This window comes from Pantherophis guttatus, chromosome 2 (assembly GCF_059756535.1).
Source record: "Pantherophis guttatus breed Tessera chromosome 2, ASM5975653v1, whole genome shotgun sequence".
In the NCBI taxonomy this organism is placed as follows: Eukaryota; Metazoa; Chordata; class Lepidosauria; order Squamata; family Colubridae; genus Pantherophis; species Pantherophis guttatus.
In genome coordinates, this window is record NC_142064.1 from 147,947,165 (window position 1) to 147,972,055 (window position 24,891).

The 24,891-nt window shown below is 41.1% G+C and overlaps 1 protein-coding gene across 1 annotated transcript in view; it reads right to left on the minus strand.

Annotated features, from left to right (window-relative positions):
• PITPNC1 (phosphatidylinositol transfer protein cytoplasmic 1) overlaps nt 1-20,939 on the minus strand; it is a 169,186-nt gene extending 148,247 nt beyond the window's left edge. Inside the window, exon 1 of the mRNA XM_034412637.3 lies at nt 20,653-20,939. Coding sequence (XP_034268528.1) covers nt 20,653-20,712 — 60 coding nt within the window. The 5' untranslated portion in view covers nt 20,713-20,939. The remainder of the gene's footprint in view (nt 1-20,652) is intronic.
• Between the last annotated feature and the right edge of the window lie 3,952 nt (nt 20,940-24,891).

Genomic DNA, 24,891 nt, shown 5'->3' on the forward strand with positions numbered 1-24,891 from the left:
CAAATGTCATAAATACATATCAGTTGTCAAGTGTCCAAATGTTGACCAAGTGATCACGAGGATGTGCAAGGGTCGTGTGAAAAATGGTCATGTCACTTTTCCCCCCACTGTTGTTGTAACTTTGAACAAATCGCTAAATGAATTATTGTAAATCGCGGATGTAAATAATTGTCACAATTTACAAAATCGGATGGGTTGCCACAGCATGCTAATCCAAAGGACAAGAGGCCCCTGTAAAATAGTCAGGTGATACAAGGATCAGTGAGTTTCATCTGACCTTATAAACCTCCATCTTTGGTTTCAGCCTAAGCAACTAGGCCCTTGATTACAGACTAACTCCTTCTCTGGAGTTATACACTACAGTCTTTTTCTGCTGACTTGTTTGGCAAAGCGTTTATCTGATACTCAAGGCCTGCCTTCTTCCGTCTAATGAAAAACCACTCAGGTTTCAGTGCCACGTTGCTTCCATAAGGGCTGAAAATATTGTTTATGCGGCCCTAGCTATCCCAAGCCCCCGTGCCTCCAAATAATTTGCTAAAACCTGAAGGTTTACGGTCAGCAAAATAGTATTTATTTGCCCGGAAATTAGTGATGTTTTTGAATAACTACCGGTAGCTAGAGAGTCTGTAGATAACGGCATCTTTTCTATTTTTTTTTTTTTCCCTTCTTGGCAAAGGCTTTAGGCAGCTGAATGGTTTTAGAAAAGATGAATGAAGACTTCAGCAATCAGCATGTATACATTTGGCTTCCCCTCATCCGCCTCTGCTCTGAAGAGCAATAAATAACTTGCCGAAAGACAAATCAAACATTACATAGGTATAGATTATGGTACAAAGGCAAAAAAAAAAAGGTACAGATAATCATTGACTTACAATCATTTGTTTAGGGACCGTTCAAAAGGCACTGGAAAAAGGGACTTATGACGAGTTTACACGCTTATGACGGTTGCAACATCCTCATGGTCATGTGATCAAAATTCAGATGCTTGGCAACTGACATGTAGTTGTACTGTCCCAGGGTCATGGGATCACCATTTGTAACCTTCCCAGCTGGTTTCTGACAAGCAAAATCAATGGGGAAAGCCTGATTTGCTTAACGCCTGTATGATTCACTTAAGAACTGCAGTGATTCACATAACAACCGTGACAAAAAAGGTCATTAAATGGGGCACAACTCATTTAACAACTGCCTTGCTTAGCAATGGAAATTTTGGCTTCAGTTGTGATCGTAAGTCGAGGACTACCTGTAACCTGTGAATTTAATTCTCTGATACCCAGATGCCCCATTAATCTAATGCTCTGATACCCAGCTGCTGCTGTAGAGGTCCATTTGGGCAACCCTCTGCTTGTTAGGTGCCAGCAGAATTGTGGCAAGGCACAAACAGAAGAGAAATGAAAGTCAAAAAGTCTTCAAGACAGATGGGTTTTTTTCCAAGGAGGAGGAGAGCCAAAATTAAATTTAGTGGAAAATTGAGGGCAGACATTGATGAAAGAAAAGGGAGAAGGAGATGAAGCAAAGCGAGAAGGTGCCTGCACAGCAGAAATCTGGCCAGAAAGGCAAGGAGGTTGGGGGGGGGGGGGGGATTTTTTTTTTTTAAATAAAAGGAGCAAGGAGAGAAAAGGACTTTAGGGGTAAAATGGAGGTTCCCCTCTCTCCAGCAACGGGGACCAGACCACTTGTGCTCTGCAAGGACTCCCTCTCTGCAGTGGCAGAGAAAAGCATCGACCAAGCAAGGCAGGGATGAAATCCAGCAGGTTCTGACAGATTCTGGAGAACCAGTAGCAGAAATTTTGAGCAGTTTGGAGGACCGGCAAATGCCACCTCTGGCTGGCCCCCGAGTGGGGTGGAAATGGAGATTTTGCAGTATCCTTCCCCTGGAGTGGGGTGGGAATGGAGATTTTGCAGTATCCTTCCCCTGCCACGCCCACCAAGCCACGCCCAAGCCATACCATGCCTACCAAGCCATGCCCACACAACCGGTAGTAAAAAAATTTGAATTTCACCACTGAAAGCAAGGTATGGAAGAGGAATGATAGCTTTAATGTTTACTTGTATGCTGAAAATAAACTTCCAAGGTATCTGGGGGGCGGGGGTGAGTGGAGGCCATAGCCACCCGAACAGTGAGAGAAAAAGCAGAGCTCAGGTGAGGGAGGGACCTGGTGAGGCGAAGCACATTCCCAGAGGCAGCACAAATTAAGGAGGAGACATGGAGATATTTAACCAGAGAGAGGACTTTGGGTGGCTTGGTCAGGAAGAGGCAACCAGCCAGGTTAATGGGTACTGTTACTTTAAGACAGCAAGTTCTCAAAGAGAGTCAAGCTCCATTGCATCCAATGCAGGGATGGGGAACTATGGCCCCTTTAGGACCTGTGGACTTCAACTCCCAGAATTCCTAAGCCATCCTGACTCAGGAATTCTGGGAGTTGTAGTCCACACATCATAAAGGGGCTATAGTTCCCCATCCCTGTTCTACTGGAAGGTGCTCAACTTAGTCATTCATTTAGTGACTGTTCAAAGTGTCATAAAACAAATCCCAATAGAAGAAACAGGAGACAGTAATACAATAAACAATTCTTACTTTAAGATTCAGAGGTTTATTTCATGAGCAATTTAGAAGATGAACAGCCATCATAGCATTACTTACATCAATAACACATTGCAATGAGGTCCAGAGACAATAGCTAGGTCCAGCAAGGAATAGCTACGGTCAGTGGCCACGATCTCAGACCCATCTCCTTCTTTTATACCTTTCTTCTGACAGCACCTACCCCCCAGTAAATGGAATTTTACTGAGGTTGCTTCCTTGTTCTCTCCTTCTGACCGTCAGTTAACACATACATTTGAGTTCATCGGAAATCCTCCACCATTTGTTATTTTCAGTTCCCTATTTCCTAACATTTTTGATGTTCCTAATCAAAAATAACTTCTAAAATTTCTTACTTTGCAGATGCAAACTGCAATATTGCACTAGCACAGCAAATTACATATATTACGTTATCCTTAGGAAATCATTCTAGCTGGTATTTTATTATATAGCAATTCATTTGAGGTCTGTTAGCTTTTTGAGGCCTGTATACATTTTGGTTCAATCATAACCTAGCAGTTGTCTTCTCACAAAAATTACAACGGCACTGAAAAAGGTGACTTATGACTGGTTTTCACAATTATGACCATTTCAGTGGCTCCACGACAACATGTTCAAATTTGACTGCTTGTTAACTGGCATGTATTTATGACAATTGCACCGTCTTGGGATCACATGATCCCCATTTGTAACCTTCCTAGGTACCATTTGGTGGGCAACTTAATGGGAGGAGAGCCCCCAACTGGGTGTCTCCTGGCAATGGTGATGTCATTGGTTGATTCTTTCACCATGGGGGTACCTCATGCTTCAAGCACAGAAGTATAGTATAGTATGATGTTTTTACACCTTATGTGGAACAGGCTTTGGAGTTCCCCAGAGATGAGGTGAAAAATAAGATCTCTTGAGTTCCCACCCTGGATGGAGACATTCTGATGGTGCCAATCTTGTAAATCACAAAAATGTATAGGCTCTCAGAAGAATTTAGTTCAATTCTTCAACTTGACCATCACAAGTTTAAATGGGATGGGCTACATATGTGAATGAATGTTGTTAATATTAAGGGCTACTCTTCATAATACTGAAAACTAATGGATAGAATAATAGATTTGGACAAAGGCATGAAGACTGAATAGTTCTGCCCATGAAGTCACCAAATGTTGACCTTAATTCAGAGCATCTCTTTTTACATGCTAGTTGACATCATAATTGCAATTTATGAATTTCTGCTCAAAAAAGGCACCTAATTAGTGGTTGAGTTCACACACTATGTTTATGCCACAAATGCAATTTGGTTGTGAGTGATATGTGAACCGGGGCCCCATGGTTTCTTCCAAAACATATTATTAAAACAAGTAAATATCATGTCTTAAACCTATCTTTTCCTATATGTTGTTTTAATACAATATTGACTTCATCAAGAGAGATGGAATTTTGCCACAAACAGTAGACCATTACAAAAATGAAACAAACAAACAGAAAACCCCCAAACAACAGGTTTATTTTAAAAACAATAGCCAACGTTTTATCTTCTCATGAACATGCAAGATAAAATATGCATCAGTCTGGGGGTTCCAGCAAGATCACTCCCAAAGTAAAAAACACAAATTTATATTAAATCTGAATTCAAAAATGTCTCCTAACTCTGAATACATTAGGACTCTGCATCAAAATCCAAATTCACTCACGCTTCCAGTTTGTCCAATGAAAATTACTATACATAATAAGAATCAATTTGATAATAGCTAACTTGAATTTTTAAAGCAACGATTATCAGATACTTCTTCCTCACTCTGTCTGCCAAATATGCCTCCGTTTTATTTATTTAGTTTTTGAAAGGAAGGACTATATGTCATAGGAAAGTAAGCCACTGAGAGGACTTCAGAGAGACTCTCTCTTTGTGTGGTTCATGTACCTTCAATAAGTCTCCTGGATAAAAAAGGAGAAGTTTACGTATGCTTTCTTACAAAGGTTTGTCAATGTTGTACAGTTCTACAACCGCAGGGGAAAGAAAAGTAATCAAAAGCAAAATATCAACTAGAATTTCCAAATTGTGGGAGTCAAAATTCAAGTATTATCTGAAAGCAGAGATTGAGATGTAAAACTTAAAATAGCACCAGTGTTATTGTGCGCAGAAGACTAACAGTTTTCTGCCTTCTTCATTCAGTTAGAGCATCACATAATTTCTTCTCACATCAGCAAATGACTGGCTTCCCATCTACTAATCTGGTTACAATAAATATCTCATTTCATGCTCTTTGAATGACTGCTGATATTTTAGTGGTTTAGCCCTTGATATGGGCAGCCCCAAAACAAATGCAAATACAGGTAGTCCTCAACTTATGACCACCATTGAGCCCAAAATATTCCGTTGCTAAACAGGACAATTGTTAAGTGAATTTCGCCCTATTTTACACCCTTTCTTGCCATAGTTGTTAAGTGAACCACTACAGTTGTTAAGTTACTAAAATGGCTGTTGTTCAGTGAATCTGGCTTTCTCACTGACTCCGCTTATCAGAAGGTTACAAAAGGTGATCACATGACCCATGGACACTGCAACCGTCATTAATACGAGCCAGCTGTCAAGCGTCCGAATTTTGATCACATGACCATGGGGTGCTGCAATGATCGTGTGAAAAACGGCCATTGGCCACTTTTGTCATTGCCATTGTAGCTTCAAACAGTCACTAAACAAGTAGTTGTAAATTGAGGACTACCTATAGAAATGATTCTAAGTTATGGGAGAAAAGGAGCTAAATCATATGGAGCAAAGAACATTGCTTATAGATCAGATTTTGCCAGCTATCTACCTTAAGTAAGCTGCAAAAAGGGAGGGGGATGCTTAGGAGGAAATATTCTGTTCCATGATTAGAATCAACCCTCTTCCATGTCACTCATTTTCTTCCATCCTGCACGGAGTTAAAGCAAAGCTGGACTTACAAGTGCTCTAGCAGGAATGTTTGGAGACTCAGCAATTGTTTGGTTTTCCCAGTACCTTCTTTTCAGCCTTTGGCTGAAAAGGGGGTAGATAAAACAGAGATTAGAGGAAAGGGGGAGGGAGGTCTTCAAAGCCCCATAGTTTCCATGAGTCAGCCAGGCAAGCAGCAATAAATCTACAGGCTTAACAAAATGTGTCGATCTCCATACTAGATACTTGACGCAGCGTTCCTTCAGGTATTGCCAATCACCTTTGTAAGAGCAGTTTCTCAATACTGATCAAAGTGCCACGGTTGTTTCTTCATGGTGGAACAACACACCTTAATCCAAGCCAGTGGTCTAAAAAGAATGCAAGCAACTTGCTGCAATTCAACATCCAAACTATTTCCCGACAAACAAGTGCAGGATTCATAAGAGAGAATATCTGTGGCAAAGAGTTGAACTGTGGGACCCTTGATGCTTTTTGATCGTAGTTGTTTTTTTGTAGAAGTTTTATTACCAAACTAGGTAATATCATCAATGATAGAAGGAGTGAGGTTTGTTCTTTGGTTATATACAAGTGGCTTGCCTTGTCAGTGTCTTGGAGATTCCCTGATTAGGCTGTTTACTGTTTGATTGTTCCTCTGGGTTGGCAGTTGATTGGGGTATTGTTTCAGGATTACACAACAGCAAGAGGCAAAGCCAGAGCATGAAACTTAAAACAGTGGGTCGGGGTGGGGGGAGAAGATTGGTTTCCAAGACTGATGTAAAATATGGGAAAACAAGGATGAGTTCTTCCTACAAAGCAGAAAATCTTTTCTGATTTTTTTTCTCTCCCTTTTATTGGTCAAGGAAGATGTTTTTAAGCTTTCCTTCATCAAGAGAGAGAGGATAGAGAAGACTGTAGCATTTATTTTAATTTATTTATTTATTTATAGCCCAGCTTTATTATTTTTTATAAATAATTCAAGGCAGCAAACATATCCAACACATCCTATTTCTCCTATTCCTCTACTATTTTATATACTATCCTATTTTCCCCACAACAACAACCCTGTGAGGTGGGCTGAGCTGAAAGGGAGCAATCGGCCCAAAGTCACCCAGCTAGTTTTGTGGCTAAGGCAGGACTAGAACTCACAGTCTCGCGCTTTGTAGCCTGGTGCCTTCACCGCTAGACTAAAGTGACATTGGAGAAGAAAAGACTTATAGAAAACTTTCCCATGCGTGCATGTAAAATAGAAGATATTTTAAGGCCTTACAGCCATAGAAAATTCCTACTCCTAATAAGCTTTTCTCTTTCTCCTGCAAACAGGGCCTGGTGGCTCAGCAGACTGATAGCATTGTGATTAACACCAGCTGTCTGCAATTACTGTAAGTTCGAATCTCACCAGGCCCAATGTTGACTCAGCCTTCCATCCTTTCTAAGGTAGGTTAAATGAGGACCCAGTTTGTGGGGGCAATAAGCTGACTTTGTATAAATATACAAAAGTATGAAGGCTATTGCTTAACGCATTGTAAGCCGCCCTGAGTCTCCGGAGAAGGGTGGCATATAAATCAAAATAAAAAAAAAAAAAAAAAAAAAAATAGGGAATTGGAGGCTGGATAGAGAAATGTGTTGGCTGCCGGAAAAGAAACCTGGAAAACCTGCACCCTGTCTAGGAATTACTAATATAAGTTTTAAAATATATATGCATACATATAGTCCAGGGGTGGGTTCTATTTACCTTTACTACTGGTTCGCAAAGGGAGCACGTGTACATGCGCAGATCATCAATTATGACATCTGGGCGGATGGGCGGAGCCTCCCGCCGCTTTTACTACCGGTTCTAAAGAACCGGACAGAACCAGGAGCAACCCACCACTGATATAGTCATAATTTAGGACCATCCTTTGCAACTTGATGTCATTCGGAAGACCTCTCAGCTTTCCTTGCCCTCACTCAGACATTCTGAATTGTAATTCCAAGCCATCGGAAGGACATCAATTTTTACAGAAGGCTGACTTTGGCTGAAGGGAATGGGACATTCTGATGTGCTTAACTGAAAGGGGGGGGGGGAGAGAGCATTTGTTGAATTGATTAATTATAATTCATTAAATGCAACTTTTTTCCTACCATATTTGAACTCCACATTTCTTTTATACTCAGGACAGAGATGAAGGAGGCAGAGTAGTTGCTTGAGAGTCAGACATGTTTAGCTAATGGACTCATAATGACATTTCACCCTTATTTCAAAGCACAGATGCCAAGTGAACAACTATGCATTTCATACCTTAAAAGCTCCTTCCCTTTCCCTTTCCCCCTTCCTTCCTTCCTTCCTTCCTTCCTTCCTTCCTTCCTTTCTTCCTCCCTCCCTCCCTCTTTTCTTTTCTTTTCTTTTCTTTTCTTTTCTTTTCTTTTCTTTTCTTTTTTTCTTTTCTTCTCTTCTCTTCTCTTCTCTTCTCTTCTCTTCTCCTCTCCTCTCCTCTCCTCTCCTCTTCTCTTCTTTTTTTCTTTTCTTTTCTTTTCTTTTCTTTTCTTTTCTTTTCTTTTCTTTTCTTCACCCATCTCAATAAAATACTCTTGAGTGGCTTATAATTAAAAAATTTTTTGTTGTTGTTGTTAGTTGCGAAGTCATGTCCGACCCATCGCGACCCCATGGACAATGTTCCTCCAGGCCTTCCTGTCCTCTACCATCCTCTGGAGTCCATTTAAGCTCACATCTACTGCTTCAGTCAAAAAAATATACAACAATAAAACATTTTAAAACAATACTAGTAATAAAAATTACTCCTACTCATTACTGCCCTAAGATAAAAGGGCAGGATTACTCCCTTGTCAATATTGATATACTGTCTAGTGTCTGGATTAGATGCACTTTGCCTTTTTAATACAAATCTGAGTTCCATTATTCCATATTTTTGTCTCTTTGTGTTTTTTCTAATGCATGATTGCTTTTAAATACATAGTTCTAAGAAAGACTCAAACCGATATTTGGGGGGGAGGGGAAGGATTTGGAGGCTAATCCTTAATAAAATTACATGCATAATTTCAATAAATATGGTTACTATACTCCCATATTATTTAGAGCTAGAATAATAAATCTTGATTAAACCACAAACTGTCACATCAAAATATCCCTCCAATTCGTTTACTAATGGGAAAAGCAATCCTAATTTTAGAGAACACAAAAGATTTTCACTTTGATGTTGGCTGACAGTTCAACTAAAGCAAATATATAACTTTATCATAGAAGAAGTAATTAACTAAAATATAATTGGATTCTCTTTAAGATATCTCTATACATTATTCTTAAAAATCAGCATTTAAATTACTTTTGGCAATTTTTTATCTACAAATTGTTTCAGAAATAGATTCTAAAAACTCAAGATCCTAATTACTCCTGAACCTTTATTGGTCCAAATTAAGCATCACTGAAGTAAAAGCTTTCAAGTACAAGCACTAATTAGTGACTTTATTACAGAGTGCAAAATGAGGTATAAATCTAGATTGTTGTGACCTGCCCAAAGTCACTGAGAGTCGGGCAGCATACAATTTTAATAAATTATTATTTAATAAATTACTATTATGATTAGTAAAGCACAAACAACTTATGCTGAAAAAGAATTCAGGGGTTATATATATGCAAGGTCATATGATGCTAGGAACAAATGAAGACCCAGATTGTGGGGGCAATAAGCTGACTTTGTATAAATATACAAAAGTATGAAGGCTATTGCTTAACGCATTGTAAGCCGCCCTGAGTCTCCGGAGAAGGGCGGCATATAAATTAAAGCAAAAAAAATAAAAATTTTTTTAAAAAAATCAAGAAACTAAAGAGAATATAGGCATTCCTCAACTTACAACCACAACTAAGCCAAAAATCTCCATTGCTAAGCAAGACCGTTGTTAAATGGGTTTTGTCCCATTTTACAACCTTTCTTCCCAGATTTGTTAAGTCAATCATTGCAGTTGTTAAGTTAGTAGCATGGTTGTAAAGTGAATCTGGCTTCCCCATTGACCTTGCTTCTCAGAAGGTCACAAAAGGGGATCGCATGATCCCAGAACATTGCAACCATCACACATGCAGCCGCCAAGTGCCTAAATTTTGACCACATGACCACGAGAATGCTGCAACAGTCATAAGTCACTTTTTTCAATCACATCAAACAATCACTAAACAAATGGTTATAAGTTGAGGACTACCTGTATGTATTATTGGCATGGTGACACAAAATTTACAAATATCAAACATATGCTTCAACAGGCAAGACTGCCTTGGTATTTATATAGCAAATTATATGTGCGATGCAGGAGAGTTTCATTCTTTACACGTCTTATGCTTGGTTGCCTATTTGTATTTTAGCCTTTTTTCCCTGGTATTGATCTGGACTTAAAGTTCCAAAAATTCTCTAATCAGCATGACTGTCATTGAGAATAATGGAAGCTAAAGCCCATTCATCTGGAAAGTACCCAAGTGGGAAAACCTTTTTTGAAATGTGTTTTCTTTTGTAGTACTTTTCCTATAGTGCTGTTACACTTAGACTTAATTCACACAATGCACAAAGACTGCTAATGATGACTTGGAGTAGCCCCACTAATCACTCTCTGAGTGATATCGCCTTATAATTTTATTTATTTTATTATTTATTTGTTAAATTTATTTGCCACCCATCTCACTGTTGATGTGAGTCAATTGTCAAGTATCTGAATATGGGGATGCTGCAATGGTCATAATTGTGAGAAATGGTCATAAGTCATTTTTTTGTACCCTTGTAACTTCGATTGGTCACTGAAGGAACTGTTATAAGTCGAGGACTATCTAGACTAATAGATTTCTCTATTAACCCGTTTCGATTTGAGATTTTCAGGGCTGCATTTAAATTGGCCATCTGGGTTGGCTGTAAAGCACATGGGACTAGGATGCTGCCTTGCTCCTCAGAATCCCCTCAGTTACAAATGGCAGCACTCGTGCGAGACCGAATACATTTTCACTGTCATGTTTGTTAATAGTTGACTGTGAGTAGTGCTACGTGGATAAACTGAGAATTAATGTTCAATTCTCTTTTCTTTGGCTGTATACCTTGTTACTTATTTATGTCCTAGCCTCTTATCAATGGTATGTCTATGCAACTTCCTTTTACTCATGGTAGAATTAAAAACTGTTTATTAATAGCTTTCAGTGGAAGCTGTTTTGCGGGGGAAAAATATGAGTTGGTAGGAAGAGAAAGCTGCCCAGCCATCACAATTTTTCCTCCTTCTTGTGTAGATTCCCCTCCTCCCAAAAGCTGTGAAGATGGCCTGATAGCCCTGCTTTACAATCAGGAGCGTTTTTTCCAACAGCTGCAGCCGGGATTGTAGGTCGTAGCAGAGCGGGTGATGAGTGAGAAATGGCTCATTTGAGTCCAGGGTCAGGGCAGTGGGGCAGAGCAAGAGTTCAATGCAGGCTGTTTATACCAGTGACAAAAATGGAGCCAAGTGGTTTTTGCTGATTCAAACCAACCAGAAAGATTAAGACGGGGATTGCCGATAGATGAAATCGACTAGAGTCCCCCAAGCGTAAGTACAGGTAGATCCTTGACATACGATCACAGTTGAGCCCCAAATTTCTGTTGCTAAGTGAGACAACTGTTATGTGACTTTGGCCCCATTTTACAATCTAACTTGCCACAGTTGTTAAGTGAATCACTGCCGTTGTTAAGTTAGAAACACGGTTGCTAAGGAAATCTGGCTTCCTATTGACTTTGCTTGTCAAATAGGGATAAGGATAGGAATAGAACTAGCGCTAGGGATGAAGAGAGACAGAGACGGATTTAATTCTCTCGCTCTCTCTCCCTCCCTCTCACCTCTCTCCCTCCCTCCCTCCCTCTCCCTCTCTCCCTCTCTCTCCCCATGCACTCTCATAACTCTTGGTTATAAGCAACAGCAACAGTTACACAGTGAGTCTCCTGTCTTAATCTAATATTTTAGCTACTACATCAGATTGATTCTATTCTGTGCTTTTCCCAAAAGATATGAGATGGCTGAAACTCAGCTTCTCTTGCACAGTATGCCTGCAGCTAAGATTCCCAAAAGCAGTAGGGGAAAAATTGGACTTTTGCTCTGTCTTTTGAATACCCACAACCAATAAGGTAATTATCACATTCTATTCTTTTATCTCATTTTGGTCTAATCTCAGTGTTTACAATTCTGTGTCTCAAAAGTAGGGGCGTATAGAAATGCCAATTTTAGCATAAAAATCCATAATGAAATGGATATCATCCCTGAAATATATAAAACTAAATAAAGTAGGCTTTAAATCACCATAAGGACCTTGGTGGTTGTTTTTTTCCTAACGGAGTATAACTTCATTTGTATGGGTGCAGAAATATTATAGCTAATGAGGCTTAGGCATGAATTAATCAAACAAGAGAGAGATCTGAATCTGAAAACTGCAGTGCTGACGTGTATGATGGCAAAAGAAAGTCAACAGAAAGATAAGACTCTCAAAAAATAGTGTAAAATACATTAAAACATATTTTGAATGAAACATTTCTTAGAGCCTAGTAAACATAGTTGCCACACACCTTAGCATTGCTACAATGGATTTCTCAATGGGTAAATAGCAGAAGTTCAATGCAATGTGTTGCTCTATTAAAATTAAGTACAGATAGTCCTCTACTTACAACAATTCATTTAGTGACCGTTTGAAGTTACAATGGCATTGAAAAAAGTGACTTGTTTTTCTTGTAACCGATGCAATATCTCCATTGTCTTATAATCAAAATTCAGATGCTTGAAAACTGACTCATATTTACCACAGTTATAGTGTCCCAGGGTCATGTGATCATCACCTTTTGTGACCTTGTGACAAACGAAGTCAATGGGAAAGACAAATTCACTGTGTTACTAATTTAACAACTGTAATGATTCAAGGAAAGATTGAAGGCAAATGAAGTCCAGGCAGAAGAACGTCATGGCTTCAAAATCTAAGGGACTGGTGACACATTTGGCACAACATGAAGAAGAATGAGCGGCTTAACAATTATGGCAAGAAAGGGTAAAATGGGGCAAAACTCACTTAACATATGTTTCAACAGAAATGTTGGGCTCAATTTCGCGCAACAGTTTCCACAATTCCTGGAGGAAACGTCTTATCTAGATCCGTTCCAGTCGGGTTTCAGGCCTGGGCACAGCACGGAAACGGCATTGGTCGCATTGGTAGATGATCTCTGGAGGGCGCGGGACAGGGGTTGCTCCTCTGTTCTAGCCCTGTTAGATCTCTCAGCGGCTTTTGATACCATCGACCATGGTATGCTGCACCGGTTGGAGGAGTTGGGGATGGGGGGCACCGTGTTACGGTGGTTCTCCTCCTTTCTCTCAGACCGGTTGCAGTTCGTGTTGGCAGGGGGGCAGAGGTCGACCTCGAGGCCTCTCATTTGTGGAGTGCCTCAGGGGTCGGTCCTCTCGCCCCTTCTGTTCAACATTTATGTGAAGCCACTGGGTGAGATCATCCGTGGCTTTGGGGTGAAGTACCATCAGTACGCTGACGACACCCAGTTGTACATCTCCACCCCAGGCCACCCCAATGATGCCCTTGAAGTGATGTCCCAGTGCCTGGAGGCTGTGTGGATCTGGATGGGGAGGAACAGGCTCAAGCTTAACCCTTCCAAGACTGAGTGGCTGTGGTTCCTGGCATCCCGATATAGTCAGTTGACTCCATCACTGACTATCGGGGGCGAGTCTTTGGCCCCCGCGGAGAGGGCGCGCAATCTGGGTGTCCTCCTGGATACGCAGCTGTCTTTAGAGGAACATCTGACAGCGGTAGCCAGGGGGACCTTTTGTCAGATTCGCCTGATCCGCCAGTTGAGGCCCTTTCTTGATCAGGATTCCCTGTGCACAGTCACTCATGCCCTCGTCACCTCGCGCCTGGACTACTGCAACGCTCTCTACATGGGGCTCCCCTTGAGGAGCACCCGGAGGCTCCAACTGGTCCAGAATGCGGCTGCGCGGGTAATTACGGGAGCTGCTTGGCGCTCCCACATAACACCGCTCCTGTGTGAGCTGCACTGGCTCCCAGTGGTCTTCCGGGTGCGCTTCAAGGTGTTGGTCACCACCTTTAAAGCGCTCCATGGCATAGGACCTAGTTATCTTCAAGACTGCCTGCTGCTACCGATGACCTCCCACCGACCTGTGCGCTCCCACAGAGAGGGCCTCCTCGGGGTGCCATCAGCCAAACAATGTAGGCTGGTGACCCCCAGGGGGAGGGCCTTCTCTGTGGGGGCACCTACCCTCTGGAACCAGCTGCCCCCTGAGATAAGGACAATTCAAGACCTCGGTACCTTCCGCCGTGCCCTTAAAACCTTCTTTTTCCAGCAAGCCGGGCTGGCTTAACATAACATTTTTTAAAAACATTTTTAACTGGTTTGTCATTTTAAATTGGGGCCAAATTAATATATATCCTTTTAGTTGTTTTTAATGTTTGTACTGTATGTTTTTATCTGGCTGTACACCGCCCTGAGTCCCTCGGAAGAAGGTGCGGTATATAAATTCGAAATAAAATAAAAATAAAAAAAATAAAATAAATTTTGGCCAAATGTCTACCTGTAATCTTCATAGAATGATACCAGATGGAGGTATGGCTATATATTTCTCCTAGTGCAAGCATTAGTTAGTTATGTACCCTTTGTATGCAGATATTGTACAAAATGGGAAGATCTGAAAATTGCAGCAGCGTTTACAAAAATCAGGAGTCTCACCACCTTCCATTTCTGCAGGGCTTAAATTTAACTTCGTGCAAAGGTGACTTTAATAATTTGCGGGTTGGGTAAGAGTTACAGACACCCAGCAAAAGAGAATTTTAAAGTATTCCTTGCTGGCAGCTTGTCATCAACATAAAACACGTTTGAAATAAAAAATGAGCAGATCAAAAGGGAGGAAAAGGTTTGCAGCATCCTAAAAATATCATGGAACATTGTCAAAACATCACGCAAGAATAACAAAAAGATATACCAATGTCACATGTATCCCTTTTTGAGTATTTGTAACTGGCAAACAGAAATACCAAGGAGTCCTTCTCTCTGAGGGAGATGGAAGATTAGGAAGTGGGGGGGGGGATAGATTTTTTTAAAAAAATCCTTTTGAAAAACCCATCTATCTCCACTTCCTTTAATTAAAGAGGACGTTTGACAGATTCGCTACCTAAATAATTTTCAGAGCTACATCACTTCCCAAAGTCAATTGGAAATAGATTACCAGGAAGCAAAAATATTTCCATTTTTATAACAAGACCAAGCTGAGGAGAAATTCTGACCTAAATGATTATAGCTAAAAAGTGATAGAAGAGAGTCAATCTGATGGGCCAGTTAAGGTATAGTATGGGACCTAGAATGGGAAAACTGAGGCATAAGGCCATTGTCCAACATGGAATCTGATCAAGTACAGGTAGTCCTCAACTTACAACCATTCATTTAGTGACCCTTTGAAGTTACAACAGCACTGAAAAAAGTGACATAAGAATCAGGATGGAGCAGGGGTTAGAGTGCAATACCGCAGGTTTCTTCTGCTGACTGCCGGCTGCCTGGAATTTGGCAGTTCAAATCCCACCAGGCTCAAGGTTGACTCAGCCTTCCATCCATCCAAGGTTGGTAAAATGGGGACCCAAATTATTGGGGGCAATAGGCTGACTCTATAAACTGCTTAGAGAGTGTTGTACAAGCACTGTGAAGCGGTATATAAGTCTATTGCTATAACTGTTTTTTACACTTATGACCATTGCAACATCTCTGTGGTCATGTGATCAAAATTTGGATGCTTACTAGTTGGCATGTATTTATGATGGTTGTAGTGTCCCAGGGTCATGTGATCACCTTTTGCGACCTTCTGACAGGCAAATCCAATGGGGAAATCAGATTCACTTAACGGTGTTACTAACATAACAGGTGCAGTAATTTACTTAACAACTGTGATAGGAAAGGTTATAAAAAGGGGCAAAACTCACTTAACAACTGACTTGCTTAGCAACTGAAATTTTGGGTTCAACTGTGGTCCTAAGTCGAATACTACCTGTAAATTATCATAGTTAGCCAACCTGCAATACCCCCAGTAGTCAGTTTGAGACATCTGGAAGCTGATTAAGCTTTGCATCAAGCATCTCATTTCTTTTACTAGTTCATACCACTATGAGAGCTGCAGACACCAGTAATCTATGGATGCATTTAACCAGCACAACATTAATGGGAATACAAAATTGTTCTTTGTTGGGCAGTATTTCTCATTTAAGATTCTAATGACACAGTTTGAATTGGGAATTATGTTTAGATTCAGCATCTAAGATCCAGAACTCCTGAGAAGCTCTTTTTTCAGCTCTTTTTTATGAAATTCAATCATCTGATCAATTCATTTCTACTATACTAAGCATAAGAGCCGCGGTGGTGCAGTGGTTACAGTGCAGTACTGCAGGCTACTTCTGCTGATCACTGGCTGCAGCAGTTTGGCAGATCGAATCTCACCAGGCTCAAGGTTGACCCATCCTTCCATCCTTCCGAGGTCAGTAAAATGAGGACCCAGATTGCTGGGGGCAATAGGCTGACTCTGTAAACCACATAGAGAGGGCTGTAAAGCACTTGTGAAGCGGTATATAAATCTAGGTGCTATTGCTATTGCATCTGTTTCAATAACTGAATATTTTCTTCTATGTCCCTTTTGCTCCTCAATTATGTTTATTTTGCATATGTTTCATTGTGATGCTTCATTTATAATGGATTGTTTTTATCAGTTCTGACAGCTGCCATGAAGATTCTTCTATCGCTTTCTGAAAGTGAGGGGTAAAATTATTTTTATAAGCAATCATGAAATTAAAACAGCATTGTGTAACTTAGTTGAAGTCTGGGGAATTGTGTTAAGAGGAAGCCCTGCCTACATGCCACGAACTTAAACAAAACCCAGAAACAATTAAATCTTCAAGGAAAATTTATTTCAGACCTTTTTCCAATCCTAAATGCTAATTATGCCAAAGGGACTTTGTCTATTGTAAGCAAACATGAATTGTTATCAGGAAGCAGCCTAATGCTTTCAACCCAGAGTATTTTGTATTAAAGTGGCTATTGTGTGAATGTCTATTTGAAATACTAGTGAGGGACAGAATTTGCTCAGAATGCAGTACAGATAGTCCATGATTTACGACCAAAATTGAGCCTAAAATTTCTGTTGCTAAGCGAGACAATTATTAAGGGAGTTTCCCCCCCATGTTATGACTTTTCTTGCCACAATTATTAGGTGAAGGTCGCAAAAGTGATCACATGACCTTTAGACACTGCAACTGTCATAAATATGAACCAGTTGCTAAGCATCTGAATTTTGATCACATGACCATCGGGATGCTGCAATGGTCATAAGTGTGAAAAATGGTCATAAGTCACTTTTTTTTTTAATGCCACTGTAAATTCACCAAATGAACTGTTGTACGTCAAGGACTACCTGTATTTAGATAAAGCAATAGAAACCGAGTAATGAGATCCTTAGTCAACATATACTCAGCAATTTAACAAAGTCAGATTTTCTACATTATATTATATTTCTTCCCATCTGGGAAGAAATTTTACTGGAAATTTTATCATAGCAGCAGCCTAAATCTGAGCTTTTGACATTTTATCCCAATCTGACTCAGGTCACATGGGGATTACAACAAATACACAAACTATTCAAGGAAAAAAGTCCAGTTTGATGATTTAAAGGTCAGATACTCATAGTCATTTTTTTTTAAATAAAAGGAAAGCAATTAAGAAACCAAGGATCCAAGGAAAACCACAGCTTGTTGCTATAAGCCTAGTCACATAATGTACTCGTGCATTTATCATTGCTTATAGTACAACATGGCAAAAGACTCCAAGCATTAACGAGAAGGTGACAGTTTCTGAGAGGGAAATAAAGAACATCAGGAGGAACTTGTTTAAATACATTTCCCAGTATTCGATGAAGAAACAAGTACAGTCGCTGACGGTTATGGTTTTCAACTAAAAGAATGGGCACAATTCAAAACCACAGAGTAGAGAATTTACATTTGCATAACGGATTAGTTGCTTCGTTCTTGGTATGATTGTAAAGACCCTAAGCTGGGTTTGATATCTAAGCACAATTTGAAGGACAGGTCCAAAGTAAAGACTACTGAACTTTATCCCCTTGTGCAAGCAGCCAAGATGGCAAGCTGAGTGCCAAGAGCTTTCTGTAATAGAAAGAGGCAACCTGTGGTCATCTAGCATCCCTCTATCATTGACCATGTTGGATGTAGGTACTGAGAATTGAAATTCTACAACCTTGAGATAAGATCAGGGGTGAAATGCTCCCGGTTCGGACCGGATCGCCCAATCCGGTAGCGATGGAGGCGGGTGTTTCGGGCGGGTGGCCTAGCTGAGCCGCCTGATCATCAGAGGCTTTTTTCTTTTAAATGCCTCTGACGATCCCAGCTGAGTTGCCAGATCGTCAGAGGCATTTAAAAGAAAAAAGCCTCTGACGATCAGGCAACTCAGCTGGGATCGTCAGAGCCTTTTGAAAGCATTTTTTTACAACCTCTTCACTGAAGAGGTTGTAGAAAAAATGGTTTTAAAAGTAAAAAAAAAATGGCCACACCCACCCAGTCACATTACCCCCACCACCACAAGCCACACCCACAGAACCGGTAGTAATAAATTTTAGATTTCACCAATGGATAAGATGGGTGGCCGATAAAACAAACATCCCAAGATCTGGTGGGTTTCCACCCCAATTCTAGAAGCAGGGCTGAGAGTAGGACTCACGTGTCTCCATGAGTGGGAATGGTATATCTAAAGTTTTTGTGAATACAGAAAAATCTTACCTCGCATCATCTGCACAATCCTTTGAGATTATTTGTAAAAAAGGTTGACCTAAAGTCCATGACGTTTTGTTCCTGATTCATATTTTTAGCCCCCAGAGTTCATTAATGTTCATTCATATATGACACAAAAATTTGATTTGGCGACACAAACCCAAATCTGAATGGAGCATTTCTGTGCTTTCTTCTTTCACTTTAAACAAACCTGTTTTGTATTTTTCCCAAAGTGGAAAATCATTTGTGCCAGTCCTATTCTGCAAGGAAAGCATGAGCCACAATTTGCAAATTCAGACATAACCCAGGGTCAGGAAAGGAAGTACAATGTTTTTCACAACTGTGCCAAGAGCTAAAGATTATTGGCTTTTTACTTCTACTGAACTATATTAGTCTATGTGAGTATATTCCTTTGAATCAATGTTCACTCCTGGTGACTGTCTGGACAAGTCCTTGCAGGTTTCTTGGCAAGATTTTTCAGAAGTGGTTTGCTCCTGCCTTCTTCCTAGGGCTGAGAGAAAATAGATACCCTGGCTTCATGCCTCAGGCAGGATTAGAACTCAATCTCCTGGTTTTTAGCCCATTGCCTTAACCATTACATCAAATTGGTCCTCTAGATTGAACTATAATAAAATACATTTTAAGTCAGGCTTGTAAACAGCCATTTGTCTCATTTGATTGTGACAAGCTCCAGGCAACCAGGCTGTAAAAGTTTTGAAATGGAAAGGGGGAAGAGGTGGTGTTAAAATTTAACTACTGAGAAATTAAAGAGGAACATTAACAACACAGGTTTAGATGCATTAGTTTTTAAGGAATAGCAAATTCTTCTGAATTCTTGGCAAAACTCTCCTAACTACTAGAATGCTGGTTTCTAAAGGAAGAGCCTGAAAAAAAAACCCACAAAGCTGCTGGAGGAAAAGTTCATACAACATCCAGGCAGCCCCCAGTATTAAAAATATTTTGCACTGAATTGGGGCTGGCTCAAATAATATAGATGCGGAATGAGGTGAATTATATGACTGACATCTGCATTTTTATTTTCTCGTGACACAAATTGCAATCACCAGAACATTTGATTTAAACTAGTTTTTCTGCAGCTGAAAAACTCATTATACGTCTTAGCAAGGAGCCAAAAATATAGGGATGCAAGAATAATATGTCATTATATAAAAAAAAAATACCTACCTACCTTTCCCTTCCCCTCCTCCCCAAATCTACAAACAGGATTCTTCCCACCGTTCCTACGGTATCTGCATTAAACAGAAAGGAAAAGAACAACGCTAGAGAATTCTATCCAAATCGCGCCCCCTTGTGGCTCATAGCATATTTTGGAAGAAAGAACGAGAGGGAGAGACCGAATATATTGGGCAGCGCCAAACGAATAAAGGCGAAAAAGAAACTTGAATGGTATTGACTGGTTTGCCATTAAGGCAGTAACTGCAGTTTAAACTGTCCTCCGATTCAGATCACAGCCTTTCAGTTTCACAGTCAAAACCCGCCAAGGCTAACAGAAAGAGGGAAGAAAAAGAAAGACAATCTGAAGTTTACGGTATAAACAAACATCCAAACTTTATGTCAGTAAAGCGACTATTATCAGTTTGGTGAAAACTGTAGCCGGTATGATCCCCCGAAGCCTGTTGCATTCTGCACACGAACAACAGCCCCTTGTATGTAGATCTCCGCCGTCATGCTTGTTCGCCACCCGCTTCGATTTGGGCATCTTAGCGCAGCGCGCACATGTTTATGATACGCATTGCTTTCAGTCGAATACCCAAAGGAAGGCTGTGGCTACTTTATTCCACGTATTGGAAAGCGGCAAGCCCTCTTTCAGAGAGTTTAAATAATAGAAACGTCCAAGCATCATTAGCTAAATAAATTTGGAGAATGGAAAGAAAGGGTTGGGGAGGGGGGGGGTCAGGAGAGGAAGAGAGAATGTTTTCTTGTTAACTTAGTGGGGTTTTTGTTTTTAATACATTCTTCTTACATGAATTGCAGCTCACATCAGGGCCACCCAAGATATGTGTGTGAGAAGGTCTTTCTTTCTTTCTTTCTTTCTTTCTTTCTTTCTTTCTTTCTTTCTTTCTTTCTTTCTTTCTTTCTTTTCTTTCTTTTTGTTTTTTCCATAGCAAAGCTGGGTGGCCAATGGAGATCCTGATGCAACTGTGCCTGACATCCTACCTTCTTGCAGAACGAGGCTTCCCCCCTTCCCCACCGTGCATTTGCAAGGAATAAAAAGAACTCATTGAAAAAGCCGCCACTGGATCACCGACGGCTCTCTACCCCCTCCCTCACCCCCGCATAAGGAACCCTCCTGAAGCGATTCCCCTCAGCCCGTATTAGGCAACGCGCACTCACCTCCTCAACTGTCAAAGGCATGCAGATCCGATACTCCTTCATGAGCATATTCCGACACATTCAATGCAAGCCAGCAGTTCAGGAGAAAACGCGTAGCACGGGGCAACCCCCCCCTCGCTCCGATCCTGCAAAAGGCAAAGCCGCCGCCGCCGGTCTACAGCGCCCCGGAGGTCGCCTGCTTGGCAATTTGGGCCGTAGACGTCGCCGCTGCCACCATCCAGCAGCAGGCTGACCCAGCCCCCGGGGAGAAAGACGGAGAAAACACCCCGCGATGCTCTGCTCTGCTCCGATCTTCCAGGTTGGCAGCTTCAAACCGCGGTCAGGCGCTGCTGTGCCTATCACAACATGCACACGCCAAAGGCGGCGGCGGCAGCGATCATACAAAGGCATCCGCCGGGACCGCTACAGCCAGAGGCATTTCTTAAACGCCGCAGCCTCAAGACATTGTTGCCCGAAGGCGAAGTCCGGGCGAAAGAAGCTGGAGCGAGCAAAGCGCGCCTCGCCGACCCCGGGAAGATCGGCCGCCGCCAAAAAGGAGATGCTTCCTTGCAAGACAAAAGGCGGCTCGCTACCGTTTCCTTCTCCGCCTGGTAAACAAGCGTCCTCTGCCTTCTCCGACCGAGCGTTGGAAGGAAGGAAGGAAGGAAGGAAGGAAGGAAGGAAGGAGCGGGGTTCTGCCCGGTCCCTGGATCGGCTGCGGGGCTGGCCTCGCCCCGACGGAGAGTCTGCCGCTCCGAGTCTTGGCTGATCGCGCCGAGGAGCTTCTGCCGCAGCAGCAGGAGCGGCGGCGGCGGCGGCGGCGGCAAGCTTAGGAAGGGTGTGAGAGCGTGGCTGACATCAGCAGCCCCGGCAGGAAGGAGGGCCCCATCCGGCCAATGGGGACGAGGCAGAGCCAGCCAGGCGACCCTTTGAAACAGCAGAGCCAGCCTCGGCTGAAAAAGGCGGCGGGGAAAGGAAAGGACAGGGCAGGACAGGACAGGAAAGCCGCTTGCACGCTAGGCAGGAGCGGCAGGAGGAGGAGGAGGAGGAGGGGGAGGCATGCTTGGGGGGACAAAATCAGCTCTGGGGTTTTTTTTTCTTTAAAATGTGTGTGTGTGTGTGTGTGTGTGTGTGCGCGCGCGCGCTCTGAAGAGTAGTGGAGGGCTCCTGGCAAGTTTAGAAATCTGCGGGGTCCAGGAAGCGTGGGGGGGTGGTGGAAGGAGGAGCAACGAGGGTCTTTGGAAGGATGATCAGCCGTTTGCCTGAAATGGAATATATATATATTCCAATATATATATATGTGAGACTCACGCAGCAATGCTGCGATCTCACATTGCTCCTGGAAGCACGAAGCCGAGAACACCAGCCTGAAGATGACGAATGAGACTTCGAGGAAAGACACTTCCAATTCTACGTGGGAGAAGACCCGAATAACCAAAGACATATATATATATATATATATATATATATATATATATATATATATATATATATATATATATATATATGTGTGTGTGTGTGTGTGTGTGTGTGTATATATATATATATATATATATATATATATGTGTGTGTGTGTGTGTGTGTGTGTGTGTATGTCTGTGTGTGTCTGTGTATATATGTGTATATATATATATGTATATATATATGTGTGTGTGTGTGTGTGTATGTATATAGTTTTTTTGGAGCTACCAAAAAAAACCTTGGTTACGTAGGGAAAACCTGGCTAGAAGAAAAACATATATATATATAGGGTCTCCTGCTTGAGCAGGGGGTTGGACTAGAAGACCTCCAAGGTCCCTTCCAACTCTTGTTGGTTTTTTTTTCTGTTAATCAGACAGCCTGGTGAGCGAGACCCCAGTCCAGATGTGGCCTTCGAGGTGAAATCTAGGCAAGCCGAGACGCCTGTCTTTCACTGGGGTAGAGAAAGGAAAGGTAGCTGTGGGGGGTGGGGGTGGGGAACACCCTGAGACTTTATTTATTTATTTATTTATTTATTTATTTATTTATTTATTTATTTATTTATTTTTCTTATACTTATATGCCACTCTTCTCCCAAAGGACTCTGGGCGGCTTACAGAAATTAAAACGATGAAAACAATAAAAATAGCTACTAAAATAATCACTTGGATAGGAGCCTGGATAGCTCTGCAGACTAAACACTGTAATTTAACACCAGCTGTCTGCAATTAAAGTAAGATCGAATCTCGCCAGGCTCAAGGTTGACTCAGCCTTCCATCCTTTCTAAGGTAGGTAAATTGAGGACCCAGTTTGTGGGGACAATAAGCTGACTTTGTATAAAATATACAAAAGTATGAAGGCTATTGCTTAACGCATTGTAAGCCGCCCTGAGTCTCCGGAGAAGGAAGGTATATAAATCAAATTTTAAAAAAAAATTAAAATCTCCCATTAGGGCCTTTTCTAGGGACTTCATTCTGACAAGAGGAAGAAAAGGAGGGGGGAGTATGTTTGTATGTATGTGTGTGGAGGGGTGGGGGGGTGTAGGTATTGTGTGTAGACAGGCAGCTGAGCTTTGAGTCCTGCAAAATCCCATCTGTGCTGAGTTGGAGCACATACAGCAAGGCCCCGACTACACATTCCATCTGGTTTCCTTCCCTTGACAGATTTTATTGTGCAAAAGCCCTGCGGGCTGAGCTAAGAAACACTAATGGTGTTTTTGCTGAGCATGTGATCTTAGCCTTACATCCTTCACAAGGGAACAGAAGCGGAGAATAAGGAGAACTCCATTTTAAGAGGCCGAGCCCCTTTTTCTTGCTCCTTCCAAACCATCTGAGTATATAAACACTATTTGTAATCCTTGCATGGGTACAAAAAAAAAAAAAAATCAAGTTATTTTTTTTAAAAAAACTCTTACATTTCATAATTGTTCCTTGGGCAGAGTTCAAGCAAATGATAACTGCTACATACAGTACTAAATTATATCCTTTCTTACTTTAGAGCTCTGCCTAAGTTATCTTTCGCTACTCTTGTTTGATTGGATTCTTCTTTTTAAAATGGGATGATTTTATCCGCAGATTATGTGGATTTGGTTTTGTGTCTGTTGAGAATACTTGATTGCAAACAGACTCCTTTGAATTTTTAGGGAGAGTAGTCATAAAATCTGTTTTACTATAAAGGATGAAATCTGAGGCATCTAAATGGAAAATATATTTATTGTGACACTAAAACGTATAATAAAAGGCATCAGCCAATTTCTAAACTCTTTGGATTTATATGCTTTAATTGTTAGAAAAACTTTCGGAAAATACGAATACTGTAGTGGAAAACTGAGTTACTTCAGTTCTCTGGTTGTTTTAAAATATTTTTAAAGCAATTCACATGGAATTTCTACTGCTGGAGTTTTGAATCTCTAATTTAACATTATATGACATTACAGGTAGTTCGCAATTTACATCAGTTTATTTAGTGACCATTCAAAGTTACGACGCACTGAAAAAAGTGATTTATGACCAGTTTTCACACATAAGTTGATGACTGTTGCAGCATCCCTATGATTACATGATCAAAATTCAGATGCTTGGCAATTAACTCATATTTATGATCGTTGCAGTGTTCCACAGTCATGTGATTGCTTTTTGCAAACTTCTGACCAGCAAAGTCAATGGAGAAGGCAGATTCACTTAACAACCATGTTAGTAACCTAACAGCTGCAGTGATTCACTTAACAACTGTGGCAAGAAAGGTCATAAAATGGAGCAAAACTCACTTAACAACTATCTCACTTAGCAACAGAAAGTTTGGGCTCAATTGTGATCGTAAATCAAGGGCTATCTGTAATCTGCAATTCACAACTTACCTAGAAGTGAAAGTCACAACATTTTACAGAACAGCATAAAAGTTTATGGACTGTAGACCACTTCAGCAGATGTATGGTGGTGTCCTTGTTACATGTTATATGTACATCTGATCAGAAGAGAGAATTGTAAACAATAAGATCAGTGAAATGACAGGCACAAAGTATAGTGACCATGATAATATTAACAGAGTCTATTCACAAAAACATAAGAAAGGTGATAATACAAGATATCCTGGCAAGTTAATTGAATTCAGGGAATAGTGCTACTATAGTCTTGGGCAAACTAAGAATATTTTAGCACATAGGCTCACAACAAACAACAAATGTTACTACTGTATAGTTTTGACACCTTGCAGCATTCCAGTGGAACAGATGCTTCATGCATGAATCAGAGCATCACAAAAAGTGCTTGTCGTCGTAATTTACTAATTCTGCTTTTCTTAAGG